Here is a 17,281-nt window from a genome sequence, read left to right as displayed (position 1 = left end):
GTGTGACTAATGGTGTCACCAGCTCAGCCCCAGATGGGCAGGCAGATGATGTGAGGGGTGGGCTAGACCTTCACATCTCAGAGTGGACCAGACTTTGCAGGGGTCTCCACCTACATGTGGACGAGCACGTTTAAAATGTGAAAGTATTTGTTTTAGTGTGCCTGAGAAAAAAATCTGCCAAGGACATTAAATCTGTAACATCATGAAGGCATTATTGTCTTGGGCAAGGCTAGTGGAGATACTTAAATGACAAGCAGGCGTTTGAGAGGAAGTCTGCAGTGCCCTGCAGGAAGTGGGGTGTCGGGGGTTTGGGGAGGCCTTTTCTGAGCACAGCACATTCTGACTGGCTGGGCATCTTCCCATTTCCAGAGGGCCCTGGGTCTCCTGGGGTTTTTCTGTGGCTCTCGCTTCAGGGTGACTGTGGGGGGGGGGCAGTGTGCTTTCTGATTGTTGGGGATCAGCAGGAAAGGTGTGGCCACCAGCAGTGTCTCTGTGGAAAAGAGGTGGCTGTGTCCTGGAGGCTGGATGTGGGGTGCAGTGAGGAGTGACCTCCATGTCAGGAGGAGGTCAGGGGTTAGGGTTCAGAGGTGGGTGCCTGAGGGTTTAGACGTGAGAGGTGGGATGGGGCAGGAGTGACAGGACAGAGATGCTTCTCAAAAGGAAGACAGAAGCCCAACCCGGAGTGATGTCTCTTTAGAGGTGCGCACCCCCCTTTACAGTTTGTAACTACGTATTAGATTGACCCATTCCTGGTCTCCCCTGCTGCCCCATGCCATAGATGTCATTTGTCCCCCATTTACATGGGGGCAACAGAGGCCCGGAGGTACAGTCTTATCCTGGAGCTCCTAGAAAGTCAGTCTCTGGGTGTCCACCTGTGTGCACCCCACCTGTGGAGAACCATCGTGTTTGAGGTCTGGATGGAGTCAGGACGCCATGCCTTGTCTTTGGAAGCTAGGCGGGGCAGGGAGCTGAAGGATTGATTGTGGGGGGCCCCTCTCTGGCTGATGAGGAATCAGCTTCCTCTAAGGGGGACCCCTGCACCTGGCCTGACCTTGTCACTGGGCCTACTTCAGGATGGCTGGGGGTCCTGTCTTAGCAGGGAGGTAGATGTTCCCACCACCAAGCTTGTCATCCTTGCCATTCCACCACAACTGGGGTTACCCCGAGGGGCTGTGTGGCCACCCATCCGTGGTGCTGGTCTCCCCTCTCCTGTCCTGGAGGCAGGGGGTGTGAGGCTCATTCACACTGAGGTGACAGAAGCATTCCCTCTCCTGCTTTCCCAAGAAAGTCCAGGGGCCCACAGGGCAGAGGTGGAAGTGTCATCATGGGCGCCTGTCCCAGAATGGCCCATTCCAGACTCTTCTGGGCCGGAGTGAGTCTTTCACTGCTCTGAAAGACTCTAGCCAAGAGCCAGGCGTGAGTCTGCATCTTGGAGGAGCCCAGAGAGCCAGGGCGTCTGGAGGTCACTGTCCACCCCCACCTCCAGCACAGAACACTCTCCCTGGTCGGGCGGCCCCGGTTCCTGTCCCCTCTGCCTGCCCCAGCAGGGGTGAGGTGATCAAGGAGGGAGCCTGATCCTTGCATCTGTGGTGTGGGCTTGCTCATGATGCCATGCATGGAATGTTTGCAAGGATTAAATGAGACACACACGCTGCCTGGGTATTTCATTCTTAGTGCCACAGGGCTCTCCGACTTGGGTGGGAGACTGGACATCCCTGGGAAACCTGGGAGGTGACTATGGCCAGGGCTGGGTAGAAGGGCCTCCTTGGTATCCTGTGTCCTTGCATAAGTTAATCACTTTCTCTCTCTGCTCCTCAGTTTCCTTATCTATAAAATGGGTCTGACATCGGTGCCTAGGTAGGTTACAGGGAAGTTCAGATGCATGAAAAATGCTTCCCAGGCACCTGAGATAGTGTTTTGCCTGGGAGGCTGTCAGCAGTGGCTGGTGGCCCTGCAGCCTGTGTGTAGAGGGAATCCCAGCAGTCCCTCTCTGTGCAGTGGGACTCTGTCCTCTGTCCTGTCCAGGAGGGTGGCATGGCACCCCCTGGCTAGCCATAGGCATCCGGGTCTACCTGCTGCTGCCTACACATTTCACAGCCCACCGCATCATGGCTGGGGTGTTGCCCAACCTTGGGTGCAGACCTACTTGGCTGAAGTGCCCCTATTTCCTGCTCTCCTTGGGAGCCCTTCTGGAAGGAACTAGGTGGTGAGGTGGGGTGGAGAGCCTTGGACCAGAGCTCCATCCTCCTTGGTGCTCTTTTTCCCTGACACCTAGGACAGAGATGTCCCTGCCACCATGGCTGCCTTCACTGACAGGTCTGTTTTACAGGCCTTTCTGCACGCAGATGGAATGTGTGGCTGGGAGACGAACCTCTGCTATCCCTGCTGCCAGGATGGGGTGCAGAGAGCTGACCTAGTGCTGGGAGAAGAGGCCAGATGATCCTGGGTTCTTTCTCCCCCATCATCATGTGTGAACCCCTGTCTGGCTCTGAAGCCCTCCAGCACTGGCCTGTCCTCTCCCAGCCCTGCTCCTTGTCCCCCTTGGACACTGTGGACCAGCCTGCTGACTTGCCCACTTGACCGGTATGGTGCCCTCCTGGCCCTGCCCGTCCTTTGCCTGTGGCTCCCTCTGCCTGTCTCGGTGCCCTCCCAGCCCCTCTTGGCTTGTGTCCCCAGTGAGGCTTCCCCTTCAGGCATCCTCAAGCTGGAGAAGGGAAAGGGGCACCAGTCCCAGGTAGCAGCCTCCCTCCTGCCTGTTGGCCCTGCTTTGAGCCCCTCCCTCCTGCCATTGCTGGTAGCTGGGTCGCTGCTGTGCCCATCCTCCCTTTGGCTTCTGTCCCTCTGTCCACCATCACACTGACCACCGGAAGGGGTTCCCTGAACCTGAGCCTGAGCAAAAGAGGTGTGCGGAGGTCTTTGGTGCAGGTGCCCCCACCCTCAGGCGTCCTTCCCAGCTCCTGGTCCTCTCCTGCCCCCTCGCCTCTGTGGTAGGGAGTGTGGGCGGGTGGGCCCTGCCTGCTGTCTGCCTGCTCTGGCCCGACCTCCCCACGTGTCTCCCACGGCCCCATCTGGCTAGGGCGTCAGAGTCCTTTGAAGTCTGGCGGCGCTGCTCTAATGGGGGCCTGGGCTAATGGGACAGAGGCCTGGGGCACTGGGTTCTTTCCACGGGCCATGGTTCTGTGAAGGGTCTACAGCTAGGAGGCAAGGTCACTGCTAGTGTAGGCCACAGAGGGAGTGAGGGGTTTCAGCGTGAAACTGAGTCCTGAGAGGCAGGTGACACACCTAGCTCAGGCAGATGGCACTGGGGTGGTCCCTGAGTGCTAGTTGAGTGCTGGTGTATCCCACAGGTGTCTCTCTACTCAGGCGGCCCAGGGTCCAGGAAGCAGGGCAGTGTGTGGCCAGAGAGCTCAGCCTTTGGTGGGGGGACCTCGAAGCCAGGGAGGGACGGGGAAGGCTGGGAAGGGCCCCAGGAAGCCTAGTCAGCCCTAAGGCCAGACCCATAGGGAGCCTTCCTGGAAGAGGCAGCATCTGAGGAGGCGCTGGTGGGCAAGCTGGAGTTGCCAGGTGGAGGAGTGTGCAGGTGGGAGTAGCAGCGTTTTTAGGCCGCCCTGAGTCTGGAGATGAAAGGGTGGGGCTTATTTGGGGAAGCAAAGGCAGTCAAGGCACACAGCCACCAGGAAGGCCTCAGGAGGCTCCAGAGAAGTTTTCTGCCAGGGTGAGAACAGGGACTAGGCTTGGTGTTCTTGCTGTTTTAGACAGGTGTGGGGAGCCCTGCTGGATGATACTAAGGGGAGATGCAGGGGACCTGGGACTGCTGGGGACTGAGGGTCCACCACGGGGTCCTCCTGCGCCCGGCCTAGAGCCTGGCTCTGGGAGGAAGGATCATGTGATCCTGAGGGGGACTCGGGCTCAGGGGTCAGCTTTGTGCCACGTGATCCTCTGTGGGTGCTGGTCCGGAAGCCAGGGGTGTGGTTGGTAGGGGGGTGGGGGTGGGGGCCGCTTCCCCTGCAGAAGGCTCTTCCGGGCCTCAGCCTGGCTCTGTGAGGCAATGCCCCTCTGCCCCTCACATGCCCACTTGGCCTTGATGGGGTCCTCAGGAAGCCTCTGGGGATGGGGGTCTCTGTTCCTTGACTTCAGGCTGGGCACTTGGGCAGATAGTGCTATTCGGCCCTAATTGGGACCTGTGGGTGGGTGGTGGCTTCAGGCTGGCCGTGGGGACAGGAAGGGGCAGGCTAGGCAAATGCCTCGGCTCCCTGCATGGCCCCACCCCTCCCCCACCTCTCTGTGTCCACCACCTCCACTGGGCCCCAGGGAAGGGGTCTCAGAAATCCTGGAGGGGTCAGGTCTGGACAGGGTGAACAGTCATCCTAGTCACAGCCGGTGAGAACCAGAGCTGTGTCTTAAGTCTCCTGGCATTCAGCCCAGGGCTCTATGCTTGTGACAGATGGGGAAACTGAGGCAGTGGGTCACTACTGTGCATCGCTGTGGGAGAGGCAGGAAATGCCATGGCACTGGCGATTTTCAGATGGCTCCCACTCCTGAAAACTGGGGCAAAGGAAGGCAGCAGAGCCCAGGTCTGTTCCCCCTTCTTTCCACCCTGGGAGGCCCCAGTCAGAGCTGGGCCCCCCCACCCCCTGTGCCCTTCTAGCCCAACTGGGGTCAGGTGGAGGTGGGCAGTGAGCCAGCCCGAGTGAGCTCCCCAAGATGTTAGAAAAGGGGGAAGATACGGGGCCGGAATGCAGCTCAGTGGGCTCTCCATGGGCCTTAGCTGTCAGGGAGGCTTCTTGGGGAAGACACTCCGGGGCAGAGCTCAGAGACGCCAAAGCCAGCATTTTCTAAAGGAAGCTCATTAGAATATTTGGTGCAAAAAGGTCCTGTGAGCCACAAAGATCCGGGATGTTTTAACTGTTTCATTCTACCAGTTTCTTTCCTGCAGGACTTGTCAGAGGCTTTGATTTGCTAAAGTGTACAGGGGATCTTTAAAGCGGGAAGAGGCAAATTGGAGCCTAGCACCTACTGTGATCAGGGTGTGTGTGTGTGTGTGTGGCCTTTCATGGCCCCACTGTGGGGCAGGCTGGGGTTCAAATCCCAGCCCAACTGCTTCCCATCCAGTGAGCTTTGGACAAGTCAATCAGGGTCCCAGAGTGAGTCCCCTTGCTGGGAAGTCAGGGTCAGGGCCTTCACACTCTGGAGTCTGAGTGCTCGAGCCTGGGTGGTCTTCTGCCCGTGTGTCTTCCTGCTGGATTGAGGGGTGGCAGAGCACCTCTTGAGGGCCAGGGAAGGCTTTCTGTCCTGCCAGTGGGCGTGGAAGGCTCTGCACCCTGCCTCTGTGACCCCACGGGGTCCCCTCAGAGTCCTGTGTGCTCTGACTGTAATTCTCTCTCCTTTTTACAAAAGAGGAGACTGAGGCACAGGGAAGGTCATGCAACTTAGACAAGCTGGACCTAGGAATCATTTTTTTTCTATTAAGAATTTTTAAAATTGCACAAGCCATAGGAGAGTAGAAATAGGAATAGAGACTGAAAATGAGAAGTGAGATTTAGCCACTCTGTAAAATCAGGGTTTGGTTTTTCTGTGTCCTGCCTCAATCCTCATCTGTGCCAGGCATTACTGTGGCTGTGTGGATTTTCTGTAAGATGCCCTGTGAAAACCATCAGTTTCAGGCTGCTGCACACACTTTTCACAGCTGCATAGTATTCCACCATGAGGATGAATTGTAATTTATTTCTTGAGCTTCTGACTGGTAGATGGATTGTTTTCAGTCATCTTCTATTATAAATAATGATGCCATGAATCATGTTATGTCTCACTGCACACACTGAGAGTGCTTTAGGATAAGTTACTTGAAGTACATCTGCAAAGTCAAAAGGAACGTGTACATTAGTGACTTTGTTAGATATTACTAACCTGCCCTCCCCAGGAGTCATGCAAATTCATATTCCTGTCTGTTGGAGTGCCTGTTTCCAACACAGATTTATGAAAGGCATTGATCTTTGCCAACCAAATAAGTATAAATGTTTTGTTATGGTAGTTTTAATTTGCTCTTTCTCATTGTGGGGTAAAAACATCCTCTTTCCAAAAGTTGAAAAAACATTTGAATTGCCTCTTCTGTGAGCTTTCTACCCATCCTGTCGCCCATTTTCCTACTGGGTCACAGGTCCTTTATTTGCATAGGAGAGAGATTAGTAGCTCCTTATGATATGGGCTACATGTATGTTTCCCTTATCTTCCATTTGTTTTTTGATTATGCTTTTGTTGTTTTACCCTGTAGTAAATTTCATTTCTTCACATGATTGAATTTATCAGTCTTTTCTTCAGGGCGTTTGGGTCTACTCCGTGGGCGTCCTTATGTGGTGTGCTCTCTGGCGGTCTTTGGCGTTCATCCTGGACGGCTTCGGCTGGCTCGCTGTCTTCCGAACTGTGCCTTCCTTTTCATCGGCAGCTCCCAGGCCAGGAGTTAAGGCTCAATGCCCGCCCTTCCTGGCCTCCCGGTTCCTAGGGAAATGGGTCTCTACTGTCATCCTTGGCCCACCGTCTGGGTGTCGCCCTGGGCAAAGTGTGAAGTCAGTGGCCATCCCGGGAGGCCACGGGAGGCTGGTGAACTTCCCCTTCCTGTGCTTCAAGGGAAAGGGACCAGAAATCTGCTCAGCATGGGCGTGAGAGTGTTTCCATTCTAAAGGGGGAGCCTGCTGAGGACGGCCTGTGAATCACGAATGGTGGAATTAGGGGAAGAGTGGGGGAAAACGTGGGTGTTCTTTCCAGCAGGAAGGAGAACCTGGTTGATTGGTTAGTCTGTCTACAAGCACTGTTGCCAGGACACTCTCTGTGTGCAGAGTCCTAGCGACAATGGTGAGGGGAAGGCATTGAGGTCTCTGCCTGGTCTGGAGCCTGGCACCCAGGAGGTGTCTGTGTACCCCTTCCGAAGGGACGGGGCAGGTGCCTGAGTGAATGACTGACTCCTGCTGACGCAGCACAGCAGCCTCATTGCCTCTGACTCGAGATGGCCAGGCCAGCTTTGTCCCATCTGCATTTAAAGGACAGACTGACTGGGTCATGCTTCCCTCAGGGAGGAAGTAGAAGGGAGGATTCAGGTGTAAGGACCAACCCCATTTGCTCCTAGGATTGGCCCTGCCACCTCAGCTTGTCCTAAGTCCCTCATGCTCATTAAATGACTCAGTCTCTACCCCCAGCCCAATCCTAAGCTAGACCTTAGAGGGCTGCAAGAGGGGAAACTGAGGCCAGTTCAGGCCAGGGGCTTGCTCAGTCACAGAGTAGGTTGATGACTCATGTTCAGGTCTCTGGACCAGGACTGTGGTCCCCAAGGTGGAATCAGCCTGGGGATCATACTGAGGTGACTGGGGTTGCACGGCATTGTGGGGTGTCAGCTTTGCCCTGCCTGGTGGCTCTGCAGGCTGTCTTCAGGAGATGAGGATCGGGTGGGAAGGTCCTGCCCTACCCCTCTCCCCAGCTTGGGCCCTGCCCGGCCCTGGGTCCTGAGCCTTTCTTCCGGGCTCACTTGCTGCTCTGTCCCCACAGTTTGGCCTGTTTTCCATCCTGGTTTTGGCTACCATGTGGTCACAGTACCCGACTTGACCTGTGAGGAAACAGGGCCAGGCTGGTGGCACAGAGCTGGAGAGGGACAGACCTTCAACCTGGGTGCCTGTGTGCCTGGGAAAAGGGGGTACCGCAGGCACAGCCCCTGCTCTGGGGCACCCCCCTTCTGCACTCATCCTCTGCCCCGGCGGCCACCCTCTCTGTACCCTGGCTGTTCCCTGACTGGTCCGGCTTGCTTTCCTGCCCTCCTGCTTGAGAACTGTCCCAAGCATCTGCCAGAACCAGCGCTGTGGCAGTTTGAGGCAGGGAAGGCTCAGAACAGGGACATGCCTGGGAGAGAAGGTGTGGGGAGTGAGGCCCAGCACCAATGTAACAGGCTTGCAGAGGCCTGAGGCCCACAGGGCTCTCGGGACAGCAGGCAAAAGGGCAGAGGACCCTCAGTCTCTGAGGTTTCCAGTGCCCACTTGGGTTAGGCCTGGGCTGTGCTGGGCAGACCAGCTGCTGGCTGGACCTGCACAGAGCTCAGGATGTCCTGGGGAGATGATGCTGGCGTGAGTCTCCCTCAGTGAAGTGAGGGAGAATCTGCTTGTTGGCCCCCTCCCTCCCTGTCTCAGGAGCCCAGGAGCCAAGAGGTTGAGTAGGCCAGGGAGGCGAGTGAGCGTGTGGCTTTTAGCTGCCACAGGGTGATTGCCTGGACGCCCAGGGTCCCGATGGGGCCTCTCTCTCCTCTCCATAGCCCTGCCTGCTCCTCACACCCCAGGGCCCCCACTTCCCATTTCTGAGGCCACCAGGGCCCAGGCCTGGGTCCCTCCAGGTCCTGCTGAGCTCAGCCAGAGTAAGCCAGGCTGGGGTTCCTGCTAGTGCAGTTGGGCTGAGGAAGTGGGCACCTGTATGCGCCTGTGACAGCGGGGGTGTCTAATGCTCCCTCAAGAACAAGGTGGGCCTAGGGATGCCACAGGTCAGTTCCATCAAGGAGGGGTCTTCCCTGCACCCCAGGCCCAGCCTCCAGCAGTTCCTCAGCTGGGATCCCTGCTCCATCCAGTGTGTGTCTGGTGGGGAGAACACAGTCCTGCCTGGGAGGTGGAGGGGAGAGAGATACGGGCGGCTCACAGGGCTTCCTGAGCAGGCCTCTCGAATCCTGCTGCCTGACTTGCTCCTGCAGAGCAGAGCAGCAGCCCTATCCTCTGATGAGGTCGACTTGGCAACCCCCCCACACCAGCCCCCGTCCTGGGCCTTGTGGGGAGAGGTTAGGAAGAGCTGGCCTTTTGAGCTGTGATGGGTTTTCTGGGTGTTGGCACCTTGAGGGTCATGGGCAGGAGGAAGGCTTTTCCTAGCTGTGTCTTTTCCTAGCTGTGTTGGCATAAGCAGTCACTGAACCTCTCTGTGCCTCTGTCTGTGAAGTGGGAGCAGCAGTCCTGTGCTCATGGAGGTGTGCAGACTGAAAGAAGCACAGTGCCAGGCATGTGGCCCGAGCCCAGAGTCCCCGAGGTTGCCTGGTGATGTTCCTTTACATCCAAGCAGGCCTCTGGGATCCTGGGGTCCTCCTCCAGGGCCGAGTCTCTGGAGGCCACTGGACCCTGACACCTGCAGCCCTGGGTCTGGCTTCCCCACTCCGCAGGTCTTCTACAGTCTGGCTGTGCCTGGGTGGCAGTGATAGTGTGAGTGGGGTGGGGGGACAGTGTCCCCTCCCGGAGTAGCTCTCAACCAAGATGGGCTGTGTCCTCAGGGCCACTCTGACTCTGGGCCAAGTGGAACCCTCCCCTTGACTCTGGACCCAGGAGGGGTGGAGCACATGAGTGCTTTCTGGACCTAACAAACTGGTCTGCAAGCCCAACATGCACCAGAGTCTTCATTGCAAGTGACAGACACTCAAACTGGGTCTAGCTGAGAGGGGCATCCATAGTCCCTTAGCTGAGCGTGTTGGCACACATCTGTAATCCCAGCCTTCTGGGAGACTGAGGCCAGAGGATTTCAAGTTCCAGATCAGCTTAGTTAACTTAATGACTTAGTGAGACTCTGTCTCAAAAAATAAAGGATTGGAGATATACCTCATCGATAGAGTACCTGGGTTCAATCCCCAGTACTTACATAAAAAAAGGAAAGAAAAAGAAGATGGCTGGAAACTGGGGAGATAGCTCAGTGCAGAGGCCTTGGCTTTAGTTCCCAGTACTGTACCCCACCCCCATGATGCTGTCAACCTCCATCTTTCTCCGCTTCTCCACACTGGCTTCCTTTTCAAGTGGGCTCTCTCCTTGGGGTGGTTCAGGGCCTGCCAGCAGCTCCTTCCCTGGGTGGCAAATGTCCAGAGGGTTCTCACTGGTGTGACTGAGGGACTGTGAACAGCCACCGGAGGCAGTGACCTCTGAACCAGGGACCAAGAGATGCCAGTGGGAGTGGAGGACAACCTCCTCAACCTGGACCATGGTGGGGCCCCCTCCTCTATAAAATGGGGCTGCTGCCCTGCTCTGGGGACAGGGTGGTCATGAGGTACGAATGACAGGGCTTGTGGGAGCACACTCCCCCCAGGTCAAGGGGCCCTGATTTGCCCAAGTGGTTTTAGAGTTCAGACAGAACCATTGTGGGGGGCAGGGAGGCAAGGCTTGGCTGGACCAAAGGGAGGACTTCTAGCCAGAAGAGGTGCCCAGGAAGGGAGGAGCCTGCCCAGAGAGGTGATGAGCGCCCTGCTGCTGAGGTGTGCGAGCTGAGGCTCAGGTCATGTGTAGAGATCGGTACAGGGGTTCCTGCATCCAGGGCCTCAGGGGGCCCTCCTCAGTTGCCAGCTGCCTCAATGACTGGCAGAGGAGCAGGTGATTGGACAGAGGAACCTTGAAACCTTCTTTGCAGCGGCTGCCTCTGGGTCTGGCTTCTGGGCGGCTTGTGAGAGGAGCGGACCTGTGGCTCTGCCGTGGCTGTGACTCCTGAGTCTTCTCCCAGCCCCAGCTCCAGCCCTGCCTCGCTCAGCTTGGCTCATCCTGGGAGCTGGACATGGTCCCTGGAAGGCTGGATTCCTGTACCCAGGGCTACCCACTGTGCCTCTGCCTTCCTGCCCATTGCCCAGGAAGTGACCTAATTAGATCCTGAGAGCAGTGGTTACCAGGCCTGGGCTCCCATGGCCTGAGTGCCAGCAACCTCGCTCTGTGCACCTGGAAGACAGGCCAGCATCCTGGGTTTGAGGTGGCACGGGGTGAGCACGTGGGGTCAGTGTGTGTTTATGCACCAGCTTCAGGCTGCATTCTGAGGCTTTACCTGGAGGGTGGAGCAGCTGGGGAGAGTTGTCCCTCTGGGCTTTGGGTTCCCAGCCTGGTGGTCCAGTGCACTAGGGTTTGGCCCCAGGCCAGAGGGGCTGGCGGTGTTGCTGTTTATGCACTCTTAGCATCTGGCTGGCTTCCCTGGGATGTCAGTGGGGAAGCCTGGTGAGGAGCTGTGATTTGGGAGCAGACAGACCGGGGTTCAAATCTCAGCCCTTCCACTTCTGCTCTGGCTATGTGACTTTGGGTGAGCCACTCTGCCTCTCTAGGCTCAGTTGAGTTGGCTTCCACAGGTTATGAAGTTGAGTGTGAATGTATGACAGGAGCTGCTGCTCTCAATCCTGCAGACAGCTATGGTAGGGGCTCCCTGGATTGGGCATACCTAGGCAGGGCTGACCATACACAGTGGGGGCTCAGCCCGTACTCCCTGTGGAATACTTACTCATTTAGGTTTAGAGGGCGCAGACTAGTGGGCTGTACCACTTAGAAATTTTAAATTATCTGCCAACATTTAAAAATCATTATTTCAAGTAGATATTAGATTTGTAACTTGTCTAAACTGGGCACTTTGGCAGCCCTTGGCCTGACCCCAAAGGGTTGCCCTGGTTAAATGGGTGGCAAATCTGTGGACTCCTGCCCAGGCATAAAGTAGCCTGGGACCTGGCAGACAGCCTCTCTCCACCTCTAGTGATGAGCTTGGCCTGTTAGTTCCTCAGTCTGTGGTGAGGGCCCAGGGCAGGTGGAGCCTGACATGGCTCCTACATCTACTGCAGCCCCAGGGACCTCAGCAGCCACTGATGGGGCTCTGGGCATCCTGCTTTTGCCTTGGGAGCTTTGGGCTCGCCTGGCACCGTCCCTCCTCTGGACCAGCCTTCCTTTGAAGCTTCTGCAGGTGGCTGCCTGTTTGTGCCTTTGGACTGTCCTGAGCCCTGCCAGCCCTCTGCCATCTGCCCTGTCCTGGTTCCAGCCCCAGCCGGGCCTGGAGTATGGCAGGTGCTGGATAGCGGGTTGTTCCCTTAACATAAAGCTCCTACTGGAAGCAGGGCAGCTTCCCCTGGCCCTGTTGCTGAGCCTAGGGACTGCACATTTTTGCATAACTTTCTCCCTTTGGGGCCTGGGAGCCCAGGAAGAAAGTGAGCCTGCCTGGCACACAGGTAGCTGGGCTGGCAGGCCTTAGGTATGGTTTCAATGAATTGATGACTGCACTAATGAAGGGAAGGTGTGGGCAGAGAGCCCATCTGGTGGAGCACTGCAACCCTGGAGTGTGCTCTCAACATCACCACAAAAGGTTCATTCTGTCCCCTCTTGAGACTCTGCTTCCTTTCCTGTGGGGCAGTGTTTGCAGACTCCTTAAATTTGTGTCAGGGGCCCTGTTAAGAAAAAGCAGTCTCATGAGGAAGCTGCACATAACACAGATGTAGGGAATGCCCTGGTTACAGTGGGCATGAGGCTGGGGCCTGTGCCTCTCTGTCACTCTGTCTAGCCTGGGACCTGGGGCAGTTCCCAAGCCCCAGGGCTCCCAGGTTTGCAGTTTGGAATCCTCTGGACAGAGGGCACAGACTCACTAGAAAGCCCCAGAAACTGGGAAGTGTGATATTTGCACAGGGACCACGGAAACAGAGTGGGGCCTGGAAACAGGCCCCAAATACCACACTCATCTGATTTATGGCCAAGGCAGCTCTGCTGAAACTCTGTGGGCAGGGGATGGTTGGTTCATTAAACACTGCTGGGATGAGATGTCCGCTTAGAAAAGCAGGGAATTTGAGTCTTACACCAGGCGCAAAATGCATCCGGGTGGGTCAGTGACCCACACGTGGAAGTGACTGACTTCCAGAGCACTGCTGTTTTGTTTGGGTTTCTGCAGTGATACCAGTGCTGCATGTCTGTACCACCCACGAGAATAGTCACCAGCCACTTGTAGCCTAGGAGCCCTTGAATAGTGTGTGACCGAGGGATTGGATTTTCTGTTTTACTTTTACATTTATTTATTTATTTATTTATTTATTTATTTATTTATTTATTTATTTATTTATTTATTTGGTGTTTTGATATAGGGTCTCATTATTAAGTTCAGGCTGGCCTCAAATTTGCAATGGTCCTCCTGTTTCAGTCTTCTGAGTGGTGGGATTTCAGGCATGTGCCGCCACATCCAGCTCTCTGTTTTACTTTTGATTAATTTGAATTCACTTGTAAATACCACATGTGGCTGGAGGCTACAGTGTTGGATAGAGCAGTTCTAGGAAGGCTTCAGCTCAGCCCCACTCTCCCCCAATCTAGCCCTTTGGTGGTGTGACCTGTGAGGTCAAATCCCGGTTCTTCTTTGTCTCCCCAGAGCTGAGGACCCCAAGAGTCTGGTCAGCCTGATCTGGACTCCAACGGCACAGTGAGCGGGCCTAGTGTTGTCCATGGAGCTGCAGGCCCGGGCTCTCCAGCCAGAGGCCTAGGCCCACAGAGGACAGTGCCGCCCGGCAGATGCCCCCAGGCTGCGGGAGAAGAGCGCCAGCGGTGGAGGATGCCGGCCAAGGGGCGCTACTTCCTCAATGAGGGCGAGGAGGGCCCGGACCAGGCCGCGCTCTATGAGAAGTACCGCCTCACCAGCCAGCACGGGCCGCTGCTGCTCCTGCTCCTTGTGGTGGCCATTGCCGCCTGTGTGGCACTCATTGCCATCGCCTTCAGCCACGGGGTGAGTGGTGGGCAGCAGCATGGGTGCCCTGTGCTCACGAGACCATGGGCCACTGTTATCTTCTCGAAGCTTCTGTTTCCTCCTCAGTGAATGTGACCCACAGTGCGTGGGCTGGTGGAAGACAGGCTAATTTGAGTTGAATTTTGAAGTCTGGGGTGGCTTTAGATACTACACTTATTGGGCCAAATTAATTACCCCCATCTTCTCCACCATCACATTTGATCCTTCTGAAGACCTGGATCAGGGGTGGTGGACAGATCTCTTCCCTCACTTCTGGGGTCATGACAGACACTGTTAAGCAAAGCCTGAGCTCCTTGCCCAGTCTGGCTATGGATCAGTATCAGTTCTCCTCCTCCTCTTCCTCTTCCCTTTTGTGTGTATGTGTGTGTATGTAAGTGATACAGGGGATTGAACCCAGAGCCTTCACACTGAGCTACCTCCTTAGCCTTTCTTTTAACAATATTTTATTTTGAGATGGGGTCTTGCTAAGTTGCCCAGCCTAGACTTGGAATCCTCCTGCCTCAGCTTCTCAGAATATTGTGATTACGGACATGAGGTACCATACTTGAGTCCTTTTTTTTTTTTTTTTTTTTTTAAAGAGAGAACATGTCTTGCTCTGTTGCCCAGGCTGAGCCCACACTCCTGGGCTCAAATAATCCTCCTGCCTCGGCCTCTTGAATATTTGAGACCACAGGCACACGAATCCTGCTTACAGCCCCCCAAGCAGACACCACACCATCATCTCCGACCTAGACACTTACTGTGTGCAGCTATTGATCACTTGAAATGTTGCTGGTATGGGGGCCTGCATTTTTCATTTTCTTTTTTTTTTTTTGGGTACTGGGGATCGAACTCTGGTCCTTGCGCTTGCGCAGCAGACAGCGAAACCACTAAGCTAAATCCCCAGCCTCATTTTCTTTTTAATGAATGTAAATGTAGAGAGTTCTAGAAGCAGACATCAGAGGCTGGAGTGTTATCAGAGACCTGTGTGGGGCTGCCTGGACCTAAGTGTCTATAGCCACTGGACACTTGCTTCCTGTAACTCCCCAGGTGGCTACTGAGTGCCCACTGTGCCTGCCCTGGATCAGGCCTCTTCCCTTATGGAGCTTAGGTCTGCTGTCCACCAGGACCTCTGGGTGCAGTGCCAGCTGCACGGCTGTCTTTTAGGCTCCTCTGAGCCTTTGCCTCAGCCCCTTCCCAGCACAAGGATGAGAGGGAAACCTGTTGTCTGCATCCATTGGAACTTGCTGGGGTTTTTTTTTGTGTGTTTTTTTTCAGTACTGAGAACTGAGCCCATGGCCTTTGCCCTGGGCCACCTCCTCCTTTTCTATTTTCTATTTTGAGACAGGGTCTCACTAAGTTGCTAAGTCTCTGAGTTGTCCAGGCTGAGCTGGAACTTGCAGTCCTCCTGTCTCAGTCTCCCAGATGACAGGCATGTGCCACCACATCCGGCTTCTCTGTTTATTCTTGAAGAGTCAGGTGCAGCTAGGAGCAGTGGCACACACCGGTCATCCTGTTACTCAGGGAGCTGAAGCAGGAGGATCATAAAGGATTTCTGTGTCTCTTTGTTCTGCCAGGACCCCTCGGAGAACCAGGCTGTCCTGGGCACGGTGTTTGTGACACTGGCTGTGTTCGTGGGTCTCTATGTGCTGGTGTACGTTGAGTGCCTGGTCCGGCGGTGGCTCCGGGCCTCAGCGCTGCTCACCTGGGCCTGCCTGGTGACACTAGGCTACGTGCTGGCCTGGAGCGCCTGGAGGAGGGCGGCCTGTGCGTGGGCACAGGTAACTGGGTGGGTGGGAGCCTCCATATTTCAGCTGCTGCCTGCACCAGGTGCTTTGGGCTGTGACTAGGACAGACCCCAGACTGCTTCTGTCCCCAGCTCTCTGTGCTGATGGGGCTGGGGTGGGAAGAGCGTCCACTTGGAGGTCTGGCCATAGCATTTGGAGGGACCACCGCTTGTTCACAGTGAACGGAGCTCCAGCTCAGGATAACAGGCACCAAGTAGCTCCTGTGCCAGGAAGGGCCCAGGAAGTGACTTGGGGCCCCACAGGGTAGCCGGACCTGATTACTCCCGGCTCTGCTTTCCTCTGCTGGTTCGTCCTGGGGTAAACAGCTGCCTAGGTCGGGGGAGTGGTGGCTACAGTAGCCCCCAGGCTGCTCTTCACTGGGTTACCCACCCCTAGCTGAAAGAGAGAGCTCCCTCTCACCCAGTTTGGGTCCCCGGCTTGGCTGGGCCTAGTAGTAGTGTGCTGTGGCCCTGGTCTGTGAGCCACTCCTATGGCTGAGTAGGGCAAGACTCATGAAACCCTATAGCTGAAGGCCAGGAAGGGTGGGTGCAGGGCCTGCCAGGGCATGGGGGTGCCCAGGTCACAGAGTCCCACCATAGACAGCATGTAGGAAATGAGGACCAGTGCAGGATGGGCCTTTGTGCTCACTGTGTCTGCCGCTGTGTCTGGCCATAAGGGAACAGAGGTAATGGGCTGCCCAAAGACAGAGGGCCCCAAGAGAGCTGTCCCCAGGAGACCAGAGGCTGTGGGGCCTGCTGTCAGCTCCATCCTGGGATGTGTCCAGGCCCAAGCAGTGTGGCCAACCCCTGGCTCCTGATGTGCCCTCTCCAGGTACCCTTCTTCCTGTTTGTGGTCTTCGTGGTGTACACGCTACTGCCCTTCAGCATGCAGGTGGCCATCGCTGTGGGTGTGGTCTCCACTGTCTCCCACCTTGTGGTGTTTGGCACCCTCATGGGTGGCTTCGCTGTGCCCAGCGTTGGGGTAGGGCTGCAGGTGAGCAGCAGGCTGAGGGCCAGGGTGGGGTGGGTGGTCAGAGTGATTAGAACCTGAAGACCTGAGGACTAAGCTTGCAGATAGGCTGGGCTGGACTTCCTCCAAGTCTGCTGGGGACCTGCCTGAGGTGGGCCCTGACCCCTGCTGCTGGCCCAGGGTGCCCATATGGGGGGTGGGGCTGCCTCTTAGTCTCCCTGAGGTCCTGACTTGATGGGCTGAGGGCATGGCCCTGGGCACCATATCTTGTGCCTGTATGTTGAGTGAACTTTTGCTCGCGGTCAGTGGGAACATGGAGATGTCTGAGAGGATTCCATGCCTCTTATCATGGGCAGCCAGTCTGCCTTCCTCCTCCTGTGACTGGTGTTGGCTCTGAGGTGGCTGCTTCTACCTCCTTGGAAGTGTCTGGCCTCCAATGCCCAAGCCCTACTGGACAAGACAGGTGCCCAGTGGACTCAGGGCCTAGGCCTGGTCCTGTGGTCACGGAGACTCATGAGCAGACCAGCCCCTGTCTGGACCTCAGTTTCTCTGCCTGTCCCAGGAGAAGTACCAACCTGCATGGGTTAGGAGTCAAGGAATGGGAAGGGAACCTGTCCCCATTTGCCAAGGGGCTGGGGCCAGGGTGGGGTGGACATGCCAGGCTGAATACCCTGCCCTTGCCTACCCTCAGCTGCTGGCCAATGCTACCATCCTCCTGTGTGGGAACTTGACAGGTGCTTTTCACAAGCACCAGATGCAGGATGCCTCCCGGGACCTCTTCACCTACACGGTCAAGTGCATCCAGATCCGTAAGAAGCTGCGTATTGAGAAGCGCCAGCAGGTGAGAACCCCACTCCCCCTGTAGCCATGCCTGGCCCCTGCCCAGTCTTCTTGCCTCCCAGGAGACATCAACTGCTTGTAGAGCTCTTGGTACATGAGGTCTGTCTTAGTCAATTTCCCACGGCTGGGACAAAATACCTAACACACATATAACCTAAAGGAAGAGATTTATTTGGCTCATGATTTCAGAGGGTTCAGTT

General features: G+C 56.1%; 1 protein-coding gene across 13 annotated transcripts in view; it reads left to right on the top strand.

The window, feature by feature from the left end:
• Adcy7 (adenylate cyclase 7) overlaps nucleotides 1–17,281 on the top strand; it is a 65,569-nt gene that overhangs the window by 17,640 nt on the left and 30,648 nt on the right. For 11 of the 13 annotated variants that reach the window (XR_002396144.2, XM_021260933.2, XM_087206735.1 and 8 more), the window contains 4 exons: nucleotides 13,135–13,485; nucleotides 15,063–15,266; nucleotides 16,104–16,265; nucleotides 16,933–17,082. Coding sequence is in view for 12 of the 13 variants with exons in the window: in XM_021260933.2 (XP_021116592.1) it covers nucleotides 13,315–13,485; nucleotides 15,063–15,266; nucleotides 16,104–16,265; nucleotides 16,933–17,082 (687 nt within the window). In the remaining variant the exon portion in view is untranslated. Of the gene's footprint in view, nucleotides 1–3,115; nucleotides 3,716–13,134; nucleotides 13,486–15,062; nucleotides 15,267–16,103; nucleotides 16,266–16,932; nucleotides 17,083–17,281 lie in introns of those variants that run through there. The other 2 variants (XM_087206738.1, XM_021260939.2) reach the window with 2 other exon arrangements.

The sequence above is a fragment of the Heterocephalus glaber genome, unplaced genomic scaffold, assembly GCF_053883595.1.
Source record: "Heterocephalus glaber isolate CG9 unplaced genomic scaffold, H.glaber_assembly_v1.0 deba00000071, whole genome shotgun sequence".
NCBI classification, from domain to species: Eukaryota; Metazoa; Chordata; class Mammalia; order Rodentia; family Bathyergidae; genus Heterocephalus; species Heterocephalus glaber.
This window is presented reverse-complemented; position numbering and strand designations above follow the sequence as displayed.